Source organism: Pelecanus crispus, chromosome 1, assembly GCF_030463565.1.
Source record: "Pelecanus crispus isolate bPelCri1 chromosome 1, bPelCri1.pri, whole genome shotgun sequence".
Classification (NCBI taxonomy): Eukaryota; Metazoa; Chordata; class Aves; order Pelecaniformes; family Pelecanidae; genus Pelecanus; species Pelecanus crispus.
The window spans coordinates 54,925,920-54,953,700 of NC_134643.1; the positions used below are offsets into that span (position 1 = coordinate 54,925,920).

Sequence of the window (27,781 nt, forward strand, 5' to 3'; positions counted from 1 at the left end):
AGAACTGTTGACTCTCCTATGTTTTCCCCAAGGTGGAACTATAGGTTGAGAAAGGGCAGAAAGAAGAGGTGGAAGCTGTTATTCTCTCTGAATTTGTACTGAGGGCTCTCTTATGTTATTTTTGATTTATTCTTTGTTGTCTGCAGCTTTTGGGGGTTTTCTTTAATCTGCCTAGAGCACACGATAGCGTAGAAGAAATAAAAAGAAAACTATATATATCTATGTCAGTAAAACATCCATTTCTAGGCTCTCAGTATAACTCACTGTATACGCAGTGAAGCAGCAACAAAGAAATACTGCACAAACAAAATTATTTGGTTCTCAAGGAGTTTTACAGCTTAGAGAAATTTTTAAAATAATGGAAGATGGCTTGAAGGTGCCTTTTGAGAAACTTTGGTTTACTTTCCAAAATACATCAAATAAATAGAGCACTGCAAAGATGGATTTCTTAAGCCTTATACTCATTACCATGCAGTAAACACCACAGCCTTAGATCTGGATATAGCTCATGGAAACAAAAGATCCCCAAAATATGAAACTGCATAAGCTTTTCAAAAGAAGGACTTAAGAACATAATCCCTCACTTCCCATGATGGATAATGTAGTTTGCTGAAGGACAGCAGGGGAATTTCTTTGGGGGGGGGGGGGGGGGGGCGGAATTTCCCCAGGAGCAATTCAGGTAGTTGAATCTTCTACAAACCGTGACTCAAGAAATGTAACAGGAGAGCAAGCAAATATACAGTAATAAAACCAGAATGGACCAAGATGCATATAACAGTAGGGAATTCACTGCTAGAAAGCCTGGAAAACTGCCAGTGACTCTGGTACAAGCTGACAACCTCTCTAAGCATCAGGGGAAAGGTCTAGACCACAAGTAACTTCTAGACTGGATGCTCTGAGAGCTAGGTACGTACACTGACACATTCATCATGACAAAATGAAATTGCCTTCAAGCATAATGTCTCCCAGATAACCCTGCAGCCTGACCTGGGAACAATCATTAGCTTTACCTAGGTTAATAAAACCTGTTAATTCCAGTGATATCACCCATAGAAAATATGAACACAGAACAGCATATGATCCTAAACAAGGCCCCTTGGGACTGGTAGTGATAAACTGCAGTAGCAGATACTTAGATCCAAACATTGTTAACAGAATCTCTAACACAGTCTTACTGTTCCAGAAGGAATAGCAACAAAATAGTTTTGATACCCCCTTCTGCAGAGCCATGTACATTTATAAAATAGCACACTCCTTGCTGGCATCAGAATATAAACCACCCAGACATTTAGCACTTTTACTGTTGCCCTTAAGAGGTGCCTTTAAACCTAGAAGAAACCACCTTTTCATTACTTGAAACAAAACTGGTTACTCCAAAGGCAGCAAAAAGCTATTCTAAACAAGAAGTGGTTGTTAACATGGATGAGATAATTCAGGATGACTTCAGTTCTTAAGCAGGCAGTTTGATCTGTAAATTGTACATAACTCAATTTAATCAAGAGTTTATAAGGATAACTGCAAATGAAAAGAAACGCTGCTGATATGCAATTTAGGAATAAGTAAGTACTTAAGCCTGAAATATGAGGAGCTTTGAATCCCTGTAGTGAGAGTTAAGGACATTTAGTGTTTTGTGGGAACAGACTCCAGACTAATTTAAAGCAAATGGAAATCATTGTATTAATTTACACTAATACTGATGTTGGTGGTGAGGTACTTTATAGGTTCAAAACCCCTTTGCAAATACTAATTGTGAAAATTCTCTAAGTTAGTTTTTGTAAGCTTTATGAAGTTAGCAGTCTCCCAGAGAATGAGTTTGAAAGCATGGTATCTGCTAAGTGCAGAAGGTACCACTTAGGATTTAGAACAATGTCACTGACTCAGAGTAAGAAATGAGGCTGGTGGGGGGGACTACTAATGACTCTCTGAAGCAGCCCTGTCTCCCCAGTGTCTTTCCTTTCAGCACCCAAAAATCCCAGACAAAACCAAAAAGCCCAAAATACCCAACATACCAGTGTATGCTCTTACTAGGGTGATTTTTTTTTTTTTGTGAGATAAGTGTTCCATAAGTAACTAAAACAGAAATCCCATTTGTGCTATTGTTCTGCTTTGTGTTTGTGGAAAAGTTATCTGACCCTTTTTCATTGCGTGTGTGAAATAGGGACAGTGACAGCATTTTTTCCTCCATGTATTGTGGACGAAAAGAGCTGAGTATAAGCTTTAAAAATATTACTGCTCCTTGTTTTATTGTATCATTATTGTATTATTACTGTACAGTTTTATTTTCATCATTACCCAAACATCACAGACACCATCTGGATGTCAGATTTAGCATGTAAGCGGAGTTACTCTACTTAGAGAGCAGTTCTACATTTTTGAGTTGGTCACGTATCTAAGAGGCTGTTTCTTCTCTGTTCCAGCTGTATGAAAAGGTTGCTCTTTTCCTGACAAATTTAGGTAAGCAATGTTAAATACAAAATTGAATGATATTGTACTGATTTTTTTGTCCCTATACTGTGATAGCATTCAAACTGTCTGTATAAATATGAAAAATCCTGATTAATTTGAAATCTATAAGAATTAATGTTTTTCTTAAGTTTATAAAAGAAGAGTATATAAACTAAGCTATAGTGCCATTCAATCAGTGGTGGCAACAGTCACCCACCTGTCATGCTTCGTTCTTGTTCCAATCCCTTACCTTGTAAGAACTTAAACAAAGTGTTACCTTGGCAAAAAAAGCATGACTTTTCAGACAGACTGAGCACTCGCAACCCCCAGGTTTTGTGAAGACCTGGAAATGGGGGAGTCACTTCTGGAAGCCAAATTTATAGCTTGAAACTAAGGTGCTTATTGACTATCAAATATATGCATGCCTTTAAGAGGGGCAGTAATTTGGAGGGAAAATAACTACGTGACTCATCAACTCTACCAACACCTAAACTCTAATGGTGTTCTAAGTTTCTGTAATCTTTACAGCTCACCCATAAAGCGATCTTTATGCTAGAGTAAGGACAACATGTTTTCTAAGGACAGCATGTACTGGCACTGGGGTAGCAATAGGCTATCATTCATATATCCATGGCTCAGGCACAGTCTCTGGCGATCTCGATCATGCTGGAAGACTGCAATAGTTGGTGGCAATTGGCAATTGGCCGTAGTGTCAAGAAGCCTGAAAACAGACTTGCTGAAGGCCTTTAAATGAACCATATTATGGCTTGTGTAGAAGTGGTTTGAGGACATTATTTTGAGCTTCTGCATATCTTTGTACATTGATGATGTTCAGTAAGGTATTTTGGACCAGGTGCACAGATTTTGGTGTCTTCTCGGAGGAAACACACAGCTTATTTTAGCTAGTGTCAGGGCTTTTCTACATCTGGGAAGACACAGATGATGTGCTCAAAGCACATCTGTGGAAGATAGCATTTTATTCTGTTGTTTCTTATTAGAGTGAGAGTCCTCATTTGTATGCTGTAAATTTAAAATATTTTTGCCATCCTGTATCCATGGAAAAGATACCTGCTAGTTACAGTTGAGAAATATGACTGTCAAGTATGTGATTTGCACAAGCTATGCCCTTTTAGTCCCTGTGACACCCTGGGGACAGTAAGATACAGTCTAGAGACCTTGAAGCTTGATTACTTTCTGCCAGGTTATCATCAAGGTAGGTCTGCTTCTTGTAGCCTGTACAGAAAGCACTTGTATGAAAACTCAGTGGTTCAAGCTGTTCTGACAGTGTTCAGACTGTTTTGTGGTTTTTACTTTGATGGCCTAAGTAGCTGATTTGGTTTGAACAATCTTTATCGGTGTAAAAAGCTCAGAGTGGTATTGGCAGCAAAGCTACATTCAGGATGTCCTTCAGTCTATACCTGACCTTGTTCAGAGCTCACATCCATGCTCCTCCAGAGCATTGCCATTGTCTCTGATGGGTATATGGGCAAAGCTTCAGCTGCAGAAGCCTTGTTAAAGTTAAACTTGTCCTTCCCACAGACTGGCACCAAAAATCTATGATGGTTTATTTCTTTCTGCTTAGCTAAATATGTATGTACTGGCATACACACAAACTTGGGTTTCTTGACAGGCATTTCCAAATCACTAACACAGTTGCTACTTTATGGTCTGTTTTATGGTTTTGTTGATGCATCTATTTGAAATTTCCTCATGGGTAGGGCAGCTCTAATTAAAGATAATCTAGTTTATTGTTGTTGTTTCTATACTTCCAGTACTTCACTGGAGACTCCTTGAGTACTACCATTATGATACTCAGAATCACCATTAGTACCTCCACTTCTCCTCTGATTACTCCTGTTCACAGCAATGGTTGACTAATAACAAGCTCCTGACAACTGGAAAGTAATTCCAGGACATGGTACTGGTGTGTTGGCATAGAAGTTGTTTTGCTAACTTCTGTCTCAATATCTCTTTAGATGGAGATTAAGGGCCTACCTGAAGGAAAGAATATGTCTTCCCCTTTCCCATTTGCCTTACGCCATCCATTGCAAAATATTTTTTCTCAGTCTTCTGTGATGAGCTCCCTGGGACAAGGAAGGGGAGTCATGCAGTGGCACTCCACTGATACCCGTGTAGAGTCCTTAGGCACCAAATGGTGGTGGGCAAATCCATGAAATAGAATTGCAAGGAGGATTTGCTCCAGTTCAGTGTGACATCTCTAACAAAAAGGCGCTTACATATCTTGCAGTGGGGTGCTTTCTGGCAATGTCATTATGGTAGGTTTCAGAAAAGAAAACAAGAGAAGACCCTGTAAAGCACACAGGAATCCAGGAGGGATGTTCAATATACACATTACCTCAATCACTTTCTTACAGTCTCCTGGGAATATACATATCCAGATATCAGAAAAGATTTCTAAGTCTTTACAAGCTCCCTTGCTGTGTGCTGCTTTTGGATAAAATTTCTTCTTTCAACTTATATTTTGAAATCAGCAGGCTAATTTACACATACATTGCCAGCTCTAATAGGTGTGTGCAGCCTTTGTGCCAAGGGAAATTGTTAATCTGATTAAACCTCTGAAACTGTGCTCTTTTTCTTCACAGAGCAGCCTCGTACCGAATCCGAGTGGGAGAACAGCTTCACTCTGAAAATGTTTCTTTTTCAGTTTGTCAATCTGAACAGCTCTACCTTTTATATAGCATTCTTCCTTGGAAGGTAGGATTGATATCTGCACCCTCATATGTGCAAAATGAAGTACAGAGAAGAAATAAAATTGTCTGTAATGAAACAAAATGGGACCACATTATCATGCATCTCAAAATGCAAATTCCATACTAGCAAAGCAGGACAGATTGCAGTTTTATTTTCCATTCAGAAGCCCGGAAACAGACATAGTTTTCATTTCCTAGCACCACATGGGCTCAGTGCTAACTTTTAACAATTTCACTACTGGGAACCGATGCGTCCCACAGTACTATACATGCAGGTCACTTCGCTCTGTCTTTATGTGTGTAATTTGTACAGGTAAGTAAATAACACTGTGTCTTTTTCTTTCAGAATAGAATAGAATAGAATAGAATAGAATAGAATAGAATAGAATAGAATAGAATAGAATAGAATAGAATAGAATAGAATAATTGGAAGGGGCCTACAATGATTGTCTAGTCCAACTGGCTGAATACTTTGCTGCTTCTATTATATGATTTGGGCTGTTAAGAATGAATTATGAGTTCTATCTATATCTAACTATCAGTTGGGTTTTTTTCCACAGAAAATGAAATATATATATATATATATTTGTATGTCTCTTTCTGCAAGTCCCCTAAAAGCAAAAGAGCCTTTGAGTAGAGAAGGCTTGAGTAGAAGAATCCATCAGTATGGATCATTTGCATGTGGGAAGTTGCAGGAATCATTCTGGGAGAAAACATAGGCGAATAGTAAGAGAATTATGTTTTCCTAATGAAAACTAACATTTTCACTGATTTCACAGAAAGGCAGATGTCACAGTCCACATTATGGTGTAAGGAAATGGACTGGCAGTTCAAAGCCATTTTCCAAACTGACATGAACAGTTTCATTCAGATTTTCTCTGTTCTCTGCATATGCTGAATATCCAACAGCAGAGTATTTGGTGTTGAAATGTATTACTTCATAGATATTATTCCAGGAATCCCCCAAAACTTTTTGCAGCGTAATATCTTTTATAGTTATATCAATCATGTTAAGATGACATTAGATTAAAACAGTATGAGCTTTCTTCTGCTACTGTGAACAGACTTCTTACACAACATAGTTGATGTATATTCCTGTGTTAAAGATTTACAGGACACCCTGGTGCCTACTTAAGGCTGATAAACCGGTGGAGACTGGAAGAGGTGAGTGTTCGCTAACTACACGCTGATTTATCTGCTGCCCACAGATGCAGTGAATGCAAGCAGAGGCAGACACATAACTCTATCTAGGTATTTTTGAGTGTGTTACTGGGTTTTCAGTTGCTGTCTAACTCCACACTACTGACATTATCATCTGCTACAAAAACATCTACATACTGATATATACGCCCTTTTCAATGCTAGCGGTTTTAGCATTTGCATCACATTTGGATAGTGGTATCAAAAGGTTTAAACATTACTCACATTTTTACATTGTAAATATTTCATCCTTGAGATGAATCAAAGTCAGATATGAATCTGACAACTTTTTGCTTCTAAAAAAATCCTTTCTTCTCAGCTTTTCTGGCCTCACTGACCAGGGAACTAAAATAATAAAATAATGACTTAAAAATCCAGACACATAAAATGTACTTGAAAATTGACCAAAACAACTGAACAAACTTCCCAAAAGAGCTACTGGCATTATGTTCCGTGTCTATAAAACCAAATGGATTCAGAGAGCAATGAGAGGTTGGCTTTTCAAGTCACTCAAGGACCAATCTCGTTTTTTTGGCAAATACATTCAGAACTCAAAAAACATTTGACAGTTATTAGAGGTGAACAGCGGCAGTTTCTGGATCAGTCATGTAGCTTCCGGTGCTGCTATTTGCACACTCAAATCCCATGGTTTCTTTCCTGCTTCACAGCTGAATAATTGAAACAACTTCGCAAATACATGACAAACGCCAAGTGGAAAATGCAGGTCTCACACTGCCAACACGAAACACTCCAGATACCTACGTATTTTGGTTAATAGAGGTCATCCAAACATTAGCTAAAAAAGGAATATTTTGAAAAAGTCATACTAATTTTGAAGTAGTGAATTCTGTACATTCAAGGAAAGAAAAATTGATAAACAGGCAGACAGAAATTCACTGAACATCCCTCCAAAGTCTGAGAGGGGCCAAGCTGACCTAACAGCTTGCTGCTGCCAAAAGAGGACAGTTCTGCTCTTCCTTTGACTTCCACCAGAAGTTTTCTCCTTCCTCTTCCTCTGCACTGTCTCTGGCTTGTCCAACCTTGTGAGGAGCCTATTCATTTCCCTGTATCAGCAGGAAATGCTTCCTTTTTCTGGCTGAATTAGTTTTCTCATGAGTTACTGGGCTGAATCATCTCACAGAGGCATCAGAGAACAGGGACAGAATGTCACTTGCAGGAGCAGAGATGGGAGGAACAAAGAACCAGCTTTGGGAGGGAAGTGCAGAAGCAAGGTGTTACAGGTTGGGTCAGTTGCTGGTGGAAGCTACTATTAGTAGTCCCTGCTATTCTGCCTTTCTCAGAGCAAAAAATAAAAAGTCTAATAATAAAAGAAATGTCTAATAAAAAAGTCTCAACTTTATTGACCATATCTGTGTTAGGTCTTATTAGAAACATAATGTAGAATATAATACCCATATGTCCCTCCAATAGCCCTCTCTTCACCTGTTGGATGAATCCAAATGTAAGACATTTAATAACACGATATAGTCCGGTCCAGTGTCTGTGGGCATATTCAGACCACAGTGATACAGTCTCATATGCTCCCAAGAGTTTGTATTTTTTTAAAAATTTAAAGAGAACAGCATTTAATTTCCCTGAAGTAAATTATCTAATATCCATTTACAGTCTTTAAGAAATGCTTAAAAACTCAGCATCATTTCTATTTAACCTTTTATGTCTTTTTTTCTGTAGTGCCACCCTAGTGGATGCCTTATTGATCTCTGTATGCAAATGGGTATTATAATGGTGCTAAAGCAGACCTGGAATAACTTCATGGAACTGGGCTACCCGTAAGTAAATATAATGCCTATGCTTCTGTAGGCCACAGAAGAATACTAAGTTTATGCTTTCCTTATGACCAGTTGTATAAAAGCAAGATACAGTAGTTGTCACAATAGAAAATCCCCCCTAGGATACAAAACTTCTAATATAGATTTTCAGATGTATAGAGATAGATGGTGTTTGGGGTTTTTTTTCACATTGAATGTAGTTTGCAAAAGTGAAAGTGTAATATAAGTATTAACAAATAAATAATATATGGGAAGTACTTGATTTCATTAAATTGTATTCCCTGTTTTAAAACTCCTTAAAAATAACTGTAGGTCTGCTGTATTCCTTACTCAGAAAGTATTATATGTGTCATTTTTTAGCTATGCCAGTAAATTCTAAATTGGCTTTCTCCTTGCTGGGTGATAAAAGATGCCTGAAAGGGCAGGTATGAGCTGGAAAAAATGCACTGCTAGCATATTCACTCTCAGAGATAGAAAAATGTACTGACTGGTATATAGGCAAGTTCCCTAGTGATCTTCAGGGTGTTACGGAGCTGTCCCCTGGCTAAAAAGGTTGACGATTATTCATTTCCTATTGGTTCATTTCATATTGATTAGTATTTAATGAGCATGTTCAATATGATTAATATAGGCAGTTGATGCTAGAGACAGCGTGGCAGGTCATCAAGGGAAATTAGCAAGTGTGAAAATATGAGAGCGCTGACATTGTCAGAAAGTTTGCCCTTGCAAAGTTCAGAGGGATTTGCTTTGCTGCAGGATCCACAGCAGAGCTAGTGCAGAGCTGGGTCCCTCAACTGCAGAAACGTGTTGCAGAAGCAATTTCAGGCAGCCTCAGTGCTGATCACATCTAGTTGTAATGAGAATGGAGTAAATGATTTAAATGCACAGAGTAATTGGCAATCAAGGTACTCAAAGCTCGCTATCTCTCCATCTTCCTGGGTTTGCACCTAGAGGTACTTTCTAAGATTTTGCAGCTGTTAGGGCTGGACAAATTAGCTAGGGTGGAGAGGAGGGAACAGCAGCAGCAGTATTGATCCTGTGCTTTCCACTCCCGGGCTCTTTTATCAGTTTTCATTAGATCTTTCTGCTACCTATTAATTGGGATTTCAAAACCTAATAAAGAGCACAGAAGAGGATTAAAGAAGGTGACTGAAGGAGATAGGAGGAGATTGTTTAAGAACAAGTGATTCAATAGGAATAAACTGCTTCAGGTGAAGTCAAGCTCTTCACTTTAGAGTCACAATGAAAATCACAACTCAAAACACACAGTCACAACAGTGTCAGATGCTTCAACTTGTTCTGATGAGAGATGTATTTGCTCTCCAGACCTTTCAGTCCACCTTCTAGCCCTGAAATGCTGCAGGCAAGTGTATTTCCTTTTTGTGTGAAAAAAACATGATCATTTCTGCTAAGAGCATGATCAGAGCCAGCACCATGTGGATGGCCAGAGGATTTGGAGTCTATAGTCTGGAGTAGAACGTCACCGCACCTCCACCCACGAGCCAGCTACTGCCTGCCGAGACCCAGGCAGAGCCAGCACTGTGCAGCGCCAAAGCTGATAGCAGAGAATATTTCCCCATAAGACAGCCCTAGGAGACGAGCACCAGCAGCCTGTTTTGGATAGTGGGTTTTTTGCACCATTTCAGGGTGGTAGCCCAGCGCTGGTGCAGGCATGTGCTCCTACAGGGTCCGCAGAGACACGCAGAGCAGAAATGCCACCAGGTGTTCCTTGGTGATAGGAACCCCAGCGCCTGCTGTCGTTTCTCACTGATACACGTGGCATTGGCTTCTCTTCTGAAATTTCTGCCTGAGAATTAAAAACTAGGTTTCAAAGATATCAGAGAGAGGCCCTAGAGTGTGTGCTAGAGCATTGGTTGTTTAGTGGTTACATTTTTAATAAAAATACTGGCACATCAGAGTGGTGCTTCTGCTTCATACAAACACCACCTGGAAATCTCTGAAAGTGCACATCAGTTCTCTTGCATAGATACATTTGCAATAACTAAGAAACAAAGTATAAATTATTGCTTCATTTGGAGGTGGAAAACTGCAATTTCAAGTCGATGTTTTTCTTGGAAGAAGAACATACATGCATATTAAAACCCATTACATCGCATTGCTCACATTTTGCTCACACATAAACCAGAAAATGGCATCTCTTTGAATTTTGCTAGGAGTCTTAGATATTTAGTAACACTGGTTATGGGTTTGGCCTCGCACAAAGGAGGAAGTTAACCTGGATCTGTCTCAGCGTATTGGTCTCCCACCCACATTACCCCTTAGTTTGCTGCCTTCTCACTTTCTCGCGGGCAGGACACAAGAGGCAAAGTCCCAAAGGGTGCTGTGGACTGCGAAGACGTGCCCTTAACTGTCCCACAGTTCATCAATCACAACCATGGACATTCACAGGAAAGGCCTTTTTAGGCTTTTTACACACTACTGACTGGCTGCAAGCTGCTAAAACCAAATATTTTAATAATTTCTTGTACTTCCAAATTTTGGCTTGAAGTCCATGCTTGTACTTCTGTATTTTTTTCTTGCACTTCTAAACTCTAGATTCTAATGCCCTGCACTCAGTTGCACCTACACTTCTTTAAGGAAGACAGGAAAAGCTATAACCTCTCTGGTAAATGGCCTGAATGGAAAAATAATACCTAAGCTTTAAAAAAACAAGCAATTGGCCAAACCGTTACCCAAATCCAATGGCCATTTGCCTACCATTCACAGACCAGGCCACCGTGAAGGGAAGGGAAGAAGCGAGGCACAGTCAGGGAAAGGATTGAATTATTTGGGTGAGCCATCACCTTCTATCTTGCTGAGACGAAGGGGTCAACTACAACTTTGGAGAAAATCTCTGTCATGATTTTTTTTTTTCCTCTCTGTACTAACTGTAACTCGTGTCCTTTGTTGGCCAAACCAGTGCAACTCCCTGACCTGGAGAAGCAAAGATGTTTATTTCAGATGTGAGCACTCACTTCTCTTCTGGCTCAGTGCCTCCCACGGTGCCCCTACATGTGCATTTCTTCAGGAACAATATCTTCCCCCTGAAGTCCAGTGCAGGTCCCCCATTTCTTGAGATGGAGATAGCTCTCATGTCAGCCATCCATCTCTAGGCCACCAAGTGTTGTCAGTGGTCCACATGCTTCTTTCTGCCTTTTGTTCCTCTGAATGTTTGGCTGCAGACACCATTCAAGGTTGCTTTTTCCCTTCCAGGATTGCCTGGGGACTGTTACCCTGCACACTGTAGAGTTGTGTAGAGAAGCGAGCTCGCACACAGGAAGGGATCAAGCAGCATTAGCATTCTATTTACTGATTTCTCAATTAGAGCTCAACTGTCTCCACACAGCACTGCATTCTGCCATATAAACAGACCCTGAAGTGATTTGCCATTCTGTATAGAGAAAAGAAGGTAGACAAATAATGAAAAGATGTCAAAATCCCTCCACCATTTTGACAACATCTAGGCCTGGATTACAGCCCATCATTATTATATTATTATATTATGCTGTGCCATCAGCCACATGTATTACTAATGCTCTATTTTCCTGTGCATTGGGAAATTAATTTTCAAGGTATGTTGTGCACACAGCATCTTCCAATTTTGTGATAAATAGCCACTGATATAATTTACCTTGTTTCTTTAATTTATTTGAAAATGTAGGCTAATTCAAAACTGGTGGACCAGGAGAAAACTACGACAAGAGTATGGCACTCAGAGAAAAACAAACTTCCCACAGTGGGAAAAGGACTACAATCTGCAACCTATGAATGCTTATGGACTCTTTGATGAATACCTAGAAATGAGTATGGCACTGACCTTTGTTCTCTTTCACTAGTTTTTAATGTTGTTGCTTTTTTGTTGATGTGGGCTGCTGTATTCTTTTAATTATTGCTGTATGAAGCTAAAGAGGCTGCAGAATGGTTTTCATTCTTGCAGGTCAGGTGAAGAATGGGAGTGAGTTTGTAAGAATGAAACCAAACCAATGTAGCTAACCACACTGCTGCTGGTTTGTTAACCCCGCACCTATGAAACACTTCTCATTCTGGCTTTGTGTGGGGAAGGTTGTTTTCCAAACCAGAGCCCACCTCTTCACCTGCATACATTTCTGAAGAACTCTGCTGTTATTTACTAAAGGAAGTTCCCTTGGGCTTTTATTTTTAAACTGCATGGTACAGACCTGCATGCTGGTTTATGTTTAAAATTCACCATCATCTACTACATCATGTTTACAAAGTAGCTTGCTGCCAAAAGGCATCGCTCTATCTGGAGGAGAGGGGAGGATAACAGCTCAAAGAAATGTTAAAGAACAAGAGCTTTTGCACTGTGTAACTAACAGCAGATGTCATGGTTTTTTTTCTTTTCTCCCTCACAAAATTTTTTTCAAATTAATTGGAAACTTGGCAGTCTGAAAACCTGCCTCTAGAAACTTACACAAGGTTTCAAACTGCTGTCCATCTGTACTATAAAAAAGAATGTATTCAGCCCTAATCTTTGGAGGTATTGAGAGATCCCAGTTGATGCTGGAGTAAAAATGTCCTTTTCTAAAAGCACAGTGTGTCTACCTCGAAACTTCGCTGCAAATGACAAAATCTAGATGTTGCTGTCCATCACGGGGACAGATATTCATTTGTTCTTGTCATCCTTGCTCTGAACTTTTGGTAAGGAATTGCTGTACAAGTGTCACTAGACTATTGTATGGTACGGCATAGTAAGAAATGTTTGTATATTTATACATAATATTTGTATGTATATATTATTTGGTATCTTAGACCTTGGGATTAGATCTTAAGAGTAATACTGTGATCTTTCCTTTTTTTTCCTAGTTCTTCAGTTTGGGTTCACAACCATTTTTGTGGCAGCTTTTCCACTGGCACCGCTTCTGGCCTTACTTAACAATATTATTGAAATTCGGCTTGATGCATACAAATTTGTTACCCAGTGGAGAAGACCATTAGCTTCAAGAGCCAAAGATATAGGTGAGCTCTTTGTATGTGTGTTTGTTATGTGTGTGTGTTATTTTTGAGGTGAAGCATTGACCACTTCAAGAGCAGATTAAGGTATTTTCAGTCATCTTCCCCATTAACAACACACAATTTGATAGTTACAAAAAACTTAAAGTATCTGATGCCAATCTACTTATGCAATTAATAGTCTATATTGGAAAATGTCTTTTAATGATTTTCTGGGTGACATAACAGCCAAGATGTTTTAATGAAGTGACTCAGGGGCTATGCCCACTAGGTCCTTGGTGGGTCGGATGGCAGGGGTCTAGATCCCAAGAGATGACTTGCTCTCAGTGAGGCATGCCTACATTGCTAAACAGAGGGTTCACATAACTTTGAGGTCACCCAACCACACACTACTGCAAGGGCTCTCCAAACATACTTTGACTATAAATCTATTCTTGCAGCATGCAAAAGCAGAACACCTTTAGGAAGGACTCTGTCAAACAAAGTCATCTGCCCAATGCTGAATCCCCGGTGTCTTTGGAGGTGTAAATAGGATACCTCACTGCCCATCTGCATTGCAAAAACCAGTAGCCCACACCGTGAAACAGCAGAAGCCCAGGCTTTGTACTCTCAGAATGATCTACATGTACCTAAAGTCTGTGTCTGAGTGAAGCTTTGTATGTGCACAGTGTGGGTCTACGAGTTTAGGTACAAGCCTGGACATCAGCCAGTACACAGCATACACTGCAAACATAATTCCTGAAAAAAACCAGTTATAAAATGTAAATAATAAAACACAGGAAAAAAAGACCTTTTTTCAGGCTGATTCAGGTGTGATTTCTCAAAATAAGTTGCATTCACTCCTTATTCAGCAAATTTTCAGGGACAGCTTTAAAATCTTTAAAATCAATGGGTAAGTCTAACCTTCCTTTGGTGTGGTTCTCAGTGATGTTCCTCATGACCAGAGTTGCTGTGTGCCTGTACCACAAGATCTGTCAGACGGTTGAGGATGGGCCAAAAAGCCCAGGTGGTGCCTATGGGCTGTGTGTCGTTACATAACATCAGCATGCCGTGAAGATTTTGATGCCGATAGGTACATGCTGACCAGCTGTGCAGGAGTTACACACAAGCCCCCTGTGACAGGCAGATCGTGGATTGCATATATTCATGGCTGCCCTGGCAGACCCTCCTCAAAGGCTGGATAGCCATCATGATAAGCAGGGAGGCTTACAGCATTTCTCAAAATTGCCCATATGTGGCTTGGTGGAGCCAAGGCCTCCATGAGCATTTTTGTGGCTTCCTTCAGATTATTTGCAGGATAAACAAAATTCCCACCCAGTGGGAACAGAAATCTGGTGCACTGAGGTCCTGGTGTTCAATAAGAAAAAAATTATTTTTACTCAGTGACTCTCGGATAGAAACTACATAAAAAGACCTTGGGTGGAGGGGACAACTGCTTCAGAGCATGCAGTATCTCGGGCACTTTGGTTCTTGTTTTTCCTGGAGCTAACATACTCTCCTTGTTGAACAGGAATCTGGTACGGGATCCTGGAAGGCATTGGAATTCTTTCTGTCATCACAAATGCATTTGTTATAGCTGTGACATCAGATTTCATCCCTCGCCTTGTTTATGCTTACAAATATGGACCTTGTGCTGGCCAAGGAGAAGCTGGACAAAAGTAAGCTTTTCTTTGGGAAAACAGACGTGCATGAAAATCTACCTGAATAGATACAGCAATACTTTCTGTACATTCTGATTCCACTAACCCAAATTTATTGTTTGTGCTTAGGTAACAGATATCAGTCATAGATATTGATGATTTGCATACTCACAGAATGGGTTGCTGAGTGACTATAATTTATGACGTTAATTCAAGGAAAACGTGGTGGCAGAGCTGCTACAGAGATTTGGAGTGTGTAACAGTATGCTGCACAAGCTGCACTTCCCAGCTGGTGTACATGGATATAATCCTCTTTTCATTCTGAAGCAATGCTGATATTTATCAGTTACGGATTTAATGAGCATTTTAAACTTATTCACTAGGCTTTCTTTCCTGATGTGGTATTCAGCATGTATTGCTGAAAAAGAGTAGTGTCTAACACGAGGAAGCAATTCCCAACTAATAAATCAAGATATTATTACAGAGCAAAGTGATTTGTTTTTCTTCTAAAAGTAGAGTCCTTACATTAGATCTTTCAGGAGACATTTGTGAACTGAATCCCAGCTGCCTAAGTGGATTTTCTTTCAGTGTTGCTAAACACTGAGATTATACTTGCATGTGCACACTACCAGCAAGCACAAGTATAGCTGCTACATGGCAACTTGTAAAATCTAGGCTGTTGGACTCAGGGAGGGTCACTGAATCCAGCTGAACATAAATAGACACAGTTTGCAAATGATCTCCTAGCAGCTCCATTAGCAAGGACCCTACTGTTCAGAGAAAACCAAGCTAAAGAGTAGACAGTGACAGAGAGCTTACATTCTGCTATTAGACATATGGCAGATTGATTTTTATTCCCTGCTACACAAAGCAAGTTCTTCTGTTGCTGCTTTTTTGCCGTCTTTTGGTTGTCAATACTGTTTAATCATACTGCTGGAAGAAGGGCAGCTGGTGTGGCAGCTCCTGATTAGCAGTGCTGCTAACTTGCTGTCCTGCAAGGAGTTTGGCATTTTAGTCGCTGTCAGGGGAAATGTTCCATATATTTTCATGAAGAGTTAAAGTCCCTTCACGGGTAAAGTGTTTGGTCTGGTGCCAGTCGCTCCTGAGCGTGTGCCTCTGCTTGTGCCATTATGAAGATCCATAGGACATTGAGGCACTGTCAGCAACTTCTCTTGCTACTGATTTTTTCAGGACCACCGTGCATGAAAAAGCAACACCTTTAGAAATGTTATTTTTATGAAGACTCAGATATGACTCACTGGCTTTGAAACTAGTTCTGCATAGGGGAAGTAGCTCAGCTTACAGAGGAAGCTCTTATCATCTTTTCACAAGCCTCTTGTATAGTGTTTTCACACTTCTGCTGTTTTTCTGAGTGAATCTCTAGATGAAACCATCAGAGAGTAATCCTTTGAATGAGCCAACTTTGATAAAAGCTATTTATGTCAGCATTCTGGATATTGTTATTAATAAGTATTGTTACAAAAGCAGGAAGCTATTAAAAATCCACAGGAATATTGAATTTTCTTAATTTAAGGAGTCAAGAACATCTGTTATTGAATCACTTAAATGAGAGGTGCTTTTTTCTTTTAAAAAACATCTGTAGGTATCAGATCCATATGACACTCAGTGATACTAGAAAAATACTGTAATTAAATCAAGTTCCAAATCCAATCATTATGAAGATTTTTTAGACAAAGCCAGATGGTGTTTAAATGTAATTTCTCAAAGACTGTAAAATCCATAGTTTAAAAAAAAACAAAAAACCAAACAACCCTTACTGTGCATTATACTCTGGACCAAGCTGAGCAGTATGCCTTGACTTACCTGTGCTTGGGCAGTGCAGAGTGAACAGCACAATACACTTGCTATGTCTCTCCTCAGCTTTACCAACACCAAACTTGAGCCTTCTAGTGACTCCAACAGCCCTTCATCAGGCGACATACATTCCCCTCCTCAGTGGTCTCCAAACTCTGCCTGACCCTCCCAGTGCTCAGCCACCCTGGGATCTTTTAGTACTGAGTTCCTCTGATTAACCGGACATTTTTTAAAAAGTTGGTTTAAGCATATCACGTTTCCATCCGATTTAATGTCCCTTTGTGCTAGTACCATGAGGGTAACAGTGGGAAAATTCTGATTATCTTCCTAATGTTACTCATCATTTTCTCTCCCTCTATTGTGTCACCTTTTAGGTGATTTCTTTTTAAAAGTAACCAGTTCCAGTCTTCACCATTTCTTCTCCCATAGAAATCTACCATTGCTTCACTTTTATCATCCATCTGACCTACTTAAGCATTTCTTTTATATTGTGTCAACATCCCTTTCAAATATTAATAAGCATCACAGTTATACTGTGGACTTCATGAAACCCAGAGAACATCCTCTGGGGTACAACAGTTAATGGAAAAACCTTGTTGTGTCCTGACTACGGGACTTTTTCCCCTCTAGGTGTATGGTTGGCTATGTTAATGCCAGTTTATCAGTATTTCTGGTGTCTGACTTTGAAAACCGTTCAGAACCAACATCAAATGGAAGTGAATTCTCTGGTTCACCATTAAAATATTGCAGGTAAGTATCTGATCAAAATACCTCTCTGCTTTAAGACATTGCAAGGGAGATGCATCATGATTGGGGTTGGAACTGATTTTCAGAACTTAAAAAACAGTAATGGAAAGAATTAACTGTGCTATTCAGGGACATGCTCATGGTACTGTTTGGCTGTTACCTGCATGATTCCTTCCTTAGATACAGGAGAAGCCAAAAAGTGGATATCTGGCAGGTGTTCCTAATGCAGGATTTCTATGATGTCATGGCTTGAATCAGACACAGCCATCATGGAGAAATATGGTATCAAAGGGCCAATAACAGGTGACTGATTACTTAAGTACCAGTGAGATGAAACTGTAATCAGATTATGTCATAGCACATGCACAAGGAAGTCGAGGTTGCACAGAAGTGACTCACACTGAGTTATTTCACAGGTCTGCCAGGCATAAACAGGGTCTGTTCTAAGCTACCTTTATGAAACCTCAGACCCAGCACTTCCTAATTGTTGAATGGTTTTTATGTTTCTGTCATTGCTTACAGGCGTAATTATTGGTAATAATCATATCCTTGTGGTTTGAATCAAAACAAAATTACCAGTTAATTATCTGTATGTCTTTGTCCTCAGCCAACAGATTGGAGAAATAGCAGTCTGAGACTAGTCTGTAATGACAGATTTGCACCTGATTGATTTTAATTGTCCAAAGAATCAAGAATCTACATAAAGGTCTTAAATGGGGTCCCAACCAAAAATACCAAACAACAAATACAGCTACCATTTTTTTATTGCAACATTGGCTTACAAGCACAAGTCCTGGTAGCTGCAGATACACTTAGTCCCAGTATTTTTCACTGTGAAGAATTAAAATATCCTTTCATGAGCACCTAAAGAACAAAAGATACTCTGTGATACAGCAAAAGTCAGTGATACTTTATGATACTGTGGCATTTTTATTAATAATAAGAAGTTTGAGTGGTATAGCGTAATGAACTGGGGGGTGTGGGGGGGGTGGCATTAATGCTTTCATTTAACTAACTGATATTTAAGACTGTTGCAATTTACTTGGCAGAAAGAACATCCTAATGTTGAATCCATAGATAATATTTTCTGTGGAGCAGAACCACTTTGAGAATGCTCCATTCCACATTGTTTGCCATAGCACCGTTTAATAATGTTTTGTAATTCTGACCATTCTCTTCCCCCTCGTTAATTCCTTTCTTCCCCAACTTCAAGCATGAGGTTGCTGCTACTTAAAGCCGATGGTGGAAATCCCGTCAATAAAAAAAAGTTGTCCCCTCAATATCACATAAACAGAACACTATTAGAATTAGTGCCATAAATCTCCAGAAGATAAAGCTGTTCTTTTGGGGGACACTGAATTGTTATGTATATCTACCCTTGAAAGAAAATGAACATCTTTCTTTAGCTGAGTTTATCAGCTACTTAACCCACCCAAATTCTGCTAAAACATCAGTGTCGTGGTTTAGCCCCAGCCAGCAACTAAGCACCACGCAGCCGCTCGCTCACTCCCCCTGCCCCGATGGGATGGGGGAGAGAATCGGAGGAGTAAGAGTGAGAAACACTCCTGGGTTGACATAAGAACAGTTTAATAATTGAAATAAAGTAAAATAGTAATGATAATAGTAACAATATAATAATAATAGTAGTAATAATATACAAAGCAAGTGATGCACAATGGAATTGCTCACCACCCACCGACCGATACCCAGACAGTTCCCGAGCAGCGATCGCTGCTCCCCGGCCAACCCCCCCCAGTTTATATACTGAGCATGACGTCATATGGTATGGAATAGCCCTTTGGCCAGTTTGGATCAACTCTTCTGGCCGTGCCCCCTCCCAGTTTCTTGTGCACCAGGCAGAGCATGGGAAGCTGAAAAGTCCTTGACTAGCATAAGCAGTACTCAGCAACAACTACAACATCAGTGTGTTATCAACATTCTTCTCCTACTAAATCCAAAACACAGCACTATGCCTGCTACTAGGAAGAAAATTAACTCTATCCCAGCCGAAACCAGGACAATCAGTCATTTTAATTGCACTTCAAGCCAGATATTGATAGTGAAGTAAGGAAATATGTTCTACTGTGCAATAGTGTAGGCACTTTTCCAGGAAGGCAGTCTGTCTGAACAAAAACCAGTGGCCATATTCAGTTAACTTCTGCTCATCTGGAACCCAGATGGTGCCATGCTATTCTGGTTGTTTATAAAAGGTTTCCCCATTTCTTCTTGTGTAGTGCTTGGTTCCTAGCAAGTACAAAAAGGAGACATACTCCACTGACTTGGGCAGGGATGTCTGTTTTCAGGATGCTTAGGATGTAAAACATCCTGAACTATAAAGTCAGAATGCTGCTTGCAGAAGGGAGGATGATCTGAGTTTTAAGAACTTGCACCAGACATACTACAATTTAAGAGAGGTTTGTTGCTGACTAAGATGTCAAGACAGTTTATTTCATTTCGTGTAGCACCCTCTGCAATCTAAGAAGGTGAACCTTCAGGGAGAAATACAGATTATCACAGAGATGAAATAACTGTTTATTTCCTTTGCTCACCTGAGTTTTCTTTAGTTTCTTAAAACTAACTTAGAGATCAAGCTTAAGTGTATTATTTAGTGTGTTATTTTCAATATTTTTTATAATGGGTTTTCTGTCCCATCTAGGAAACAGATTAAGGAGAAAACAATTTTTACACTACTTTTAAATTAAGTTTCTGCAATAGCATTTTGGAATTAACATACTGCTAGTAGAAATGGACTCCAGAATGTGTGACTTAAAGAGATTTAAGGTTTGTTAATGTAATTTTGGAGTCTTCCTGGATCCAGCTTTCCCAATAGATATCTCTAGTTACATTATTGAGACCTAAAGTCTTTAAAGAAACATTCTGTGAGACAAGACACTAGATCACTTTCTTACACAGCCCTTGCCCTGTTGGTATCCCAAGAGGTGCAGTTCTAGCTCCGCTGAAGTCAGGATGGGTCATGCTTCACACCAGAGATGGCCAACTAATTGACCAAGGGACAGATGGAGCCCATGAGGCAGTTTTATATGGATTTTGGGAGGGCTCTCAGGCTGACAAAATTGGGGACATTTATGGTTTTAAAATGAACTTGTAGTGGGAAGAAAGTGGCCCTCAAAACAGCAAAGCATCCTACCCTGCTCCATGTTCTGAGGAGGTGCCTGCAAGGCACACATTGTGCAGCTAAGGGAGATGCTGTAGGGTCAAACTGCTGGTGCTGAGCACTCAACATCCTCTGTAATTGCTTCAGCAGTTTCACTTCATGCAGGAACTGGCCTGGTCCTTTGCACTGAATTTCCATTCGCAGCTGGAGAATGAAGTGCACTCCTGGGGTGCATCTTACCGTTAGGTTTCATCTGAAAGTAAACACATTTGGGTGAATCAAAGCATGGCAAGTGGAGGTGATCAGGACACTTGCTTTGAAAGCATGCACCTGATCGGAAATAAAACACTAGAAGCAAGCAGTGTTGTGGTAACTTGTACAGTCTGAACTGAGATTATTTTGGTGCAGAAAATGCAATGATCAAGAGGGGTTGGGTTTGGTTTTGCCTTCCTCCCAGGCAGCAGAGCAGGAGCTTGCTAACTACCGTACTCTGCTTGTCTTTCAGGTACAGGGACTACCGAGACCCTCCTCACTCCCCAGTGCCCTACGGTTACACGCTGCAGTTCTGGCATGTCTTAGCAGCGCGGTTGGCTTTCATTATTGTATTTGAGGTCAGTGACCATTCAGGTGGCAAAACAAAAACAACAAATTGAAACAAATTTCCCTTTGAAGCTTTTTCATTGGCCTGATCTATGATGGCAGCTGTTGAGCTTTCTGTGTTAGTTTCTGCTATTTATATTGTACTTTGTATTCTCAGATCTGTTTTCTGAACAGTCACAGGTATTTAGGTTCTAACAAAATGGGGAATGCAGCACCTTGAAAGCTATAACAGTGACTCGCAAAGAGGGGAAAAAAATGAAGCTTTTATTTACTTTCTGAGGTCTGGCATTCATAACCTGTCTAGGCTGGGAAGCTGTATGCTGACTGGTGTGTGAGGAAGGGGTAAAGGAACATTAGAAGAAAAGGTGAAATCTGAACAACTGAAAAATGAAGATAGTTTAAGTTATAGTATTTACACATCTCACTTTTTTCTCTATTTTTTAAATACCATTCATTTCCCCAGAGTGATTAGCGTCACAAAGATAATGATGATGAAAAGGATTCAATACCTTTGCCAATGTTCATAATATTAGTACTTACTGTCAGTATCTCAGAAATCTTTAAGGCAAACCAGAGAAGATAATACCAACTTCACATGACTGGTATTCCCATGCTGATTTTGAAAAAGAGAGACAGGAGGGTAGATAAATGGGCTGAGATCATTTACAACACAAAAAGCAGCTCTTAAGGCCTGAATTTCAGGTGCCTGAATATCCCTGCCAGAAACCAGGGGCTCAGCATCTCTCCAGCACAAGGAGTTTGAAATGCCTTTTAGACTGTGAAGCCGCTAAACAGGGAACAAATGATTTTTAAAAACTCTTTACTCAATCCTCTGCTCTGAAATCACAGCAATGGGGCATCCAACACAGATATGGAAGCTGTAATCACCATAAATTATTGGCATAATGTTCATGAGCACATACTGCATTTCTGACCCACATTAATGCGTAAATTAATTCTGAACTGAGCTTTCGAAGCACCTCTTTGGATCTCAGAACAGAAGCATTTGAATTAGAGGAAAGGTGAAGGGGAAACACTTTCTAGATTATTTTTTGCACAGGAATGTATTGGTGGCTTAATAGAAGCCCAAGGTCTGCAATGAATTCCCCCTGATTGTCATTTTCAGCCCTTCCCAGACAAAGGGGGAACATGGCACTGCAGGTTGCGTTCCCTCCTTCCTCTGAACTGGGCTAACTCATGAGGATCAGCTCTTCCATCATCTCTGCCACACTCAGGGAAACATTAAGGAAAAGAAAGAAAGAAAGATTTGATAGAGGCTTGCTGGGCTTGATCTCTTCTTTGTTTCTTGAGCTGACGGTACTGAGAGCCAGGGTACCTGTCTCCAAAAAAGACTACAAGAATGGCCTTGGCAGGTCAGCCTAAGTAGTTTTAAGATTGAAGAGAGCCTGGCTTCTTGATACACACTTGGCATAAAGGCAGCAAGGCATAAGGGCAAAGATAACTGAGGCAAGAAAAATCAGCCATGCTCAAGTCTCAGTGCCCAGACAAATTCGCAACTTGCTGTGAAATAGGTTTTTGTGCCTGCCTAATACTTGCACAAGAGATTTGACTTTGCTTTGCCCCAACCAAAGCCATAGGCTGGCTCATAGCTGTCTCCTTCAACAGGGGCCACTGTCTTTATTGGCACTGCAAACTGTTTCCTTAACTATGGCTATGAAATCAAAAAGGTTATTGCAGCAAAAACCATGACTATCATTCATTCCACTCTGTGGAAAACACCAATGGGTGTATTGTGATTGCTACAGCAATTACAATAAAAGATTGCGCTAAGAGAGAAGTGATTCAAGGAGGTTTTTTCATAAATTAAGTAACTACCTAAGCTCAGACACCTTTTAGGCACTATGGGTGTGGTTATTTTGGCTATCTTGACCTCCCTCAAAACCAAAACTATTTCCTATCACTACAAAAGGAATTATTTGTCCAGGCTAAACTGACAGAAGAAGCTTTTTTTCTTTTTTTTAGGTTTGGCAAAAACCGAGCAATTAAAGGATTGCGGGTTTATTTCTTATGAGGGAAGAATACATGGGAAAACATGTTACATTCTCTGTTCAGTGGCTTGCAAAGGAGGGGCTCTGCTTGGAGAGGAAGAAATACCTTTATTTCTCCAGTCTAGAATGAGTGTCATTTCTGAGATGGAGGATTTTTCTGTTTCTCTGCTCCTCCTCTCAAGTGGAGTGAGTAAATCTCCAAGCAGCATCTTTGATCAAACAAAAAAGGACACTCAAGCAATCCTCCAACATCACACTCAAGCTTTGCTGCGGCATGCCTAAAACATGAGGGACAAAGGATCAGTTAGTTACCTTGTATTTAATTGTGATGTTTAGTAAATGGGAATGTCTTTGGATGAGAGACACAGTATAAGAAAAAATGTTTTGTTTTGCATACCAATGCTGATGCAAGGGTTTTCTGGCAACAAGGAAGTATTATATTATTTGATCCTCCTCTTCCTGCAGAGCAATCCACTAACACCAGGCCATGCCCAAACAACCTTACAGCAAATCACAACCTCAGGGGTTTGAACACACACATCATACAACAGTTTTGAGGCCTTATTTGAACCAAAATTCTCATAAACTTTGTTGCGATCCATACTCCACTGACTTTGGCTGGAGTTTTTGTCAGGAAAAAACTTCATGGTTTGGTTTCTTCAAATTTAGTAATGAATTTAGTTCTAACACAGCATCTTTTTGTGAATCAGAAAGAGAGGGGTTTCAGAAGATAGGGAAAGTACTTGTTTTCGTCCTAAGATTTTAATTTTTCATCCCTTTTTTGCTTTCACAGCACCTTGTCTTTTGCATAAAGCACCTGATTTCCTACTTAATCCCAGATCTCCCAAAAGATCTGAGAGATCGGATGAGGAGAGAAAAGTACCTCATTCAGGAAATGATGTATGAAGCAGAACTAGAACGTCTGCAGAAAGAGCGGAAAGAAAGGAAGAAGAACGGAAAATCTTATCATAATGAGTGGCCATGATGGGGTGAGGAAGAAACTGCTTAAAAGAAGATAGGAATTCTGTTTATAAAAATTTCCTGGTTTTGTACAGTGAAGAGTGCACTGAAAGGAATAGTCAGTCAATGTTGTGTGCACTTAGCACATGTGCACCCGTGTTTAATAGGGTGCATTTTGTCATAAGCCTTTTGAAATTAGAGGTCTTGCAAGGCTTAGTCTTCTCCAGAGCTAATGTCAGCATGAGCAGATCAGACCAATGCTTAAGTTTCTGCACTCTTTCCAGGAAGCTCCCAGGCCCTGACTTAAATTCAAGGCCCTGAACTTCAAAGGAGTTATATATCTTACAGTGCTTTACAGAACTCAGTGATCTTACAGCTCGTTCTCACGACCAAGTTGCTACTTCATAACCAGTGACTGCACGTTGGCAACATGGCAGTACTTGTCCATGTGTGTGGCCACCACCTGCAGCACATGCATGGCAATGTTGCCCTCTTCCACAATGGACTGTGTTAGCTTGCATTTACTACCGGTTAAGGTCACATATGCGGACCATTTCCATTACTCCAACAATACTGAAGTGTTTTTAGGAGGAGGTGCTTGATCATGACTCTAATCAACTGGTCTAACAATGCAGAAAAATTTGGGTGTGCAGAAGTGCTGACAGATAGACAAGCATCTAAATGTGGCCAGAGGTATTTAACTGTAGGGTCATTTATTTGGAAATGATACTGTGAAAAGTTGGTAATATGTTTTAAAGATTTGAACAGTGCCTTTTCAGCTATAGGACTGTCTGGTCTCCGAAGGAAACAAATCAGGCTAGAGCATCTTGCCCAGAACTGCCCATGCATTTGTATTGCAAGATCTCATTGAGGCCTTGTCAGGAATTAGGGTGTATGATACACATAACAGAAGACAGACTGTGTCTTAAAGACCTATCTGCATAAGTAAAACAAAAAAAACCCCAACAGATTAACAGCGTCAGCAGAGTAAAAGAACATAGTCATCCAGAATCTCTACACTTGTAACATTTTCTTTATTCATCCTTTCATTATCTAGGAAGAGGTGGAGGGCAAAAATAAAACAATAGCCTGTGGTATTAAATAGCTTGAAATCCTTCAAGAAGAGCAATTCTATGCAGGCTGCAGAATTAGATTTGGGTGAAATGGGCCACTGTCTATATCCTCTTGCAAATACTTCAGCATTAAGAAATTAAAAATTTCCCAGATCATTAACACAAAATAGTGCAGTTGTAGGTCTGAAGACTGCAGAAGTGTTGGGTGGAGCAACATGAATCAAAATGCTTGGGTGTTGTGAAAGCTCTACCACCTCTTGCCTCAAAGTGGTAACACTGCAATTCTTGCAGAACACGCAGTGGCATAATCAACTACAACACGAAGAAGGACGTTCAAAAGCCAAAATTGTAAGAAGCCAAGTGGAAGCAAGCCTATGTCCCAGTGAGGATATAGCTAGATACAAAATACTGGAGCTGATCCATTTGCTTAGCCCTTTTCCAAATAACTGAGGCTCCATAAAAATTATAGTTTTCTCAGAAAGCTTAAGGAATTGTGACCTTGTTAGTTTGAAGATATTTAAGAGGGAGGAAAATTCAGCAAGTTCTTTCTACAAGTTCTCATGGAAATCATTTGATAGAAGGGCTAGAATTTGCTCTTCTGGACAGACCACACAATGCAAGACCCTATGGATGGATGCCTCAAGCTCCACAAACATCAGGACCGCTTGCACCAAGACCCTGTATTGCCAAATTAGATCTATTAACTTCTTTCCACTGCAAGGGAGAACTGTGCTATTTCCATGTGGGGGGAAGGTTTTAATGAAACATAATATGGCTTGAGGAAGGAGAGGGGTGGAAGAAAACGTATGCACCCTCATCTCTGTAGCCACTGCCTGCCTACATTTTGCTTCCTCGCAGCAAGGAACCTCCTCCAGTAGTGACCCATCATCCTACATGAAGAGGATAAATGGCACAGCAGCTCCTGTTTATCAGGTGCTCCTGGCCCAAGCCTGAAGGTCCCATGAGGCAACATAAGCACTGAAGGAATTTCAGGATTAAGCTGTTCTCTGTTGACTCGGTGCCAAACTGAGTGGGGAGCCCGACTAGTGGTTGTGAAGCTTATTCCTGCCTAATGAGGAAGTGAACTTGTTCATCAGCCTGGGTTAGGGACATTACTAGGAAACTCCCCGACCTTGTAAGGCCCTCTGATTATTACCCATTGCTGGTTATACAGGTTGGCAGTGATGAGATTACAGAAAGAAGTCCTAAAGCAATGAAGAGGGACTTCAGGGCACAGGGGCGACTGGTCACAGGATCAGGAGCGCAGGTAGTGTTTTCCTCAATCCTGTCAATGGCAGCAAAGAATGCTGAAAGGAATGGGAAAACTCACCTGATTAACAGGTGGCTCAGAGGCTGGTGCCATCAGTGGAATTTTGGTTTTTTCGATCATGGGGAGGTTTACATGGCACCGGGCCTGCTGGCGGCTGATGGAGATCAGCTGTCTCCAAAGGGGAAACGGATTCTCGCCCATGAGTTGGCGGGACTCATTGAGAGGGCTTTACACTAGGTTCAAAGGGGGAAGGGGATATAAACGGGCCCACTAGTGAGGAGCCCAGGGGCGGCATGGCAACGTTGGGGGCGAAATTGATAGCCCATCTCAAGTGCATGTACACCAATGCATGTAGCATGGGCAACAAACAGGAGGAGCTGGAAGCCCTTGTGCAGCAGGATGGCTATGACACAGTTGCCATCACAGAAACGTGGTGGGACGACTCTCATGACTGGAGTGCTGCACTGGATGGCTATAAGCTCTTCAGAAGGGATAGGCAGGGAAGGAAAGGCGGTGGGGTGGCTCTGTATGTTAGGGAGTGTTTTGACTGCATAGAGCTCGACAGTGGTGATGATAAGGTCGAGTGCTTATGAGTAAGGATGAGGGGGAAGGCCAGCAAGGTGGATGTCCTGTTGGGAGTCTGCTACAGACCACCCAACCAGGATGTAGAGATAGATGAAGCATTCTACAAGAGGCTGGCAGAAGTCTTGCAGTCGCCAGTCCTTGTTCTTGTGGGGGACTTCAACTTGCCAGACATCTGCTGGAAATACAACACAGCAGAGAGGCAACAGTCTCAGAAGTTGCTAGAGTGTGTGGAGGATAACTTTCTGACACAGCTGGTAAGCGAGCCTACCAGGGGAGGTGCCTCGCTTGACCTGCTGTTTACAAAAAGAGAAGGGCTTGTGGGAGATGTCGTGGTCGGAGGCCATCTTGGGCTTAACGACCATGATATGATAGAGTTCTCAATTCTTGGCGATGTAAAGAGGAGAGGCAGCAAAACTGTTACCATGGACTTCTGGAGGGCAGACTTTGGCCTGGTCAGGACGCTGGTTGGGAAACTCCCTTGGGAGGCAGTCCTGAAAGGCAAACGGGTCCAGGAAGGCTGAGCCTTCTTCAAGAAGGAAGTCTTAAGGGCGCAGGAGCGGGCTGTCCCCGTGTGCCGTAAGACCAACTGGCGGGGAAGACGACCAGCCTGGCTGAATAGGGAGCTTTTGCGGGGACTCAGGGAAAAAAGGAGAGTCTACCGGCTTTGGAAGAAGGGGCGGGCAACTCAGGAGGAGTACAGGGATCTTGTTAGGTCCTGCAGGGAGGAAATTAGAAAAGCAAAAGCCCAGCAAGAACTCAATCTGGCCAGTGCTGTAAAAGATAATAAAAAATGTTTTTATAAGTACATCAACAATAAAAGGAGAGCCAAGGAGGATCTCCATCCTTTGCT

General features: G+C 40.8%; 1 protein-coding gene across 2 annotated transcripts in view; it reads left to right on the forward strand.

Moving 5' to 3' along the window:
- ANO4 (anoctamin 4) overlaps nt 1-24,028 on the forward strand; it is a 225,105-nt gene extending 201,077 nt beyond the window's left edge. For both annotated transcript variants that reach the window (XM_075711548.1, XM_075711556.1), the window contains 10 exons: nt 2,418-2,454; nt 5,049-5,160; nt 6,263-6,320; nt 8,049-8,146; nt 11,808-11,950; nt 12,971-13,123; nt 14,628-14,775; nt 17,203-17,322; nt 20,940-21,045; nt 23,837-24,028. In XM_075711548.1, coding sequence (XP_075567663.1) covers nt 2,418-2,454; nt 5,049-5,160; nt 6,263-6,320; nt 8,049-8,146; nt 11,808-11,950; nt 12,971-13,123; nt 14,628-14,775; nt 17,203-17,322; nt 20,940-21,045; nt 23,837-24,028 — 1,167 coding nt within the window. The remainder of the gene's footprint in view (nt 1-2,417; nt 2,455-5,048; nt 5,161-6,262; nt 6,321-8,048; nt 8,147-11,807; nt 11,951-12,970; nt 13,124-14,627; nt 14,776-17,202; nt 17,323-20,939; nt 21,046-23,836) is intronic.
- Nucleotides 24,029-27,781: the final 3,753 nt, after the last annotated feature.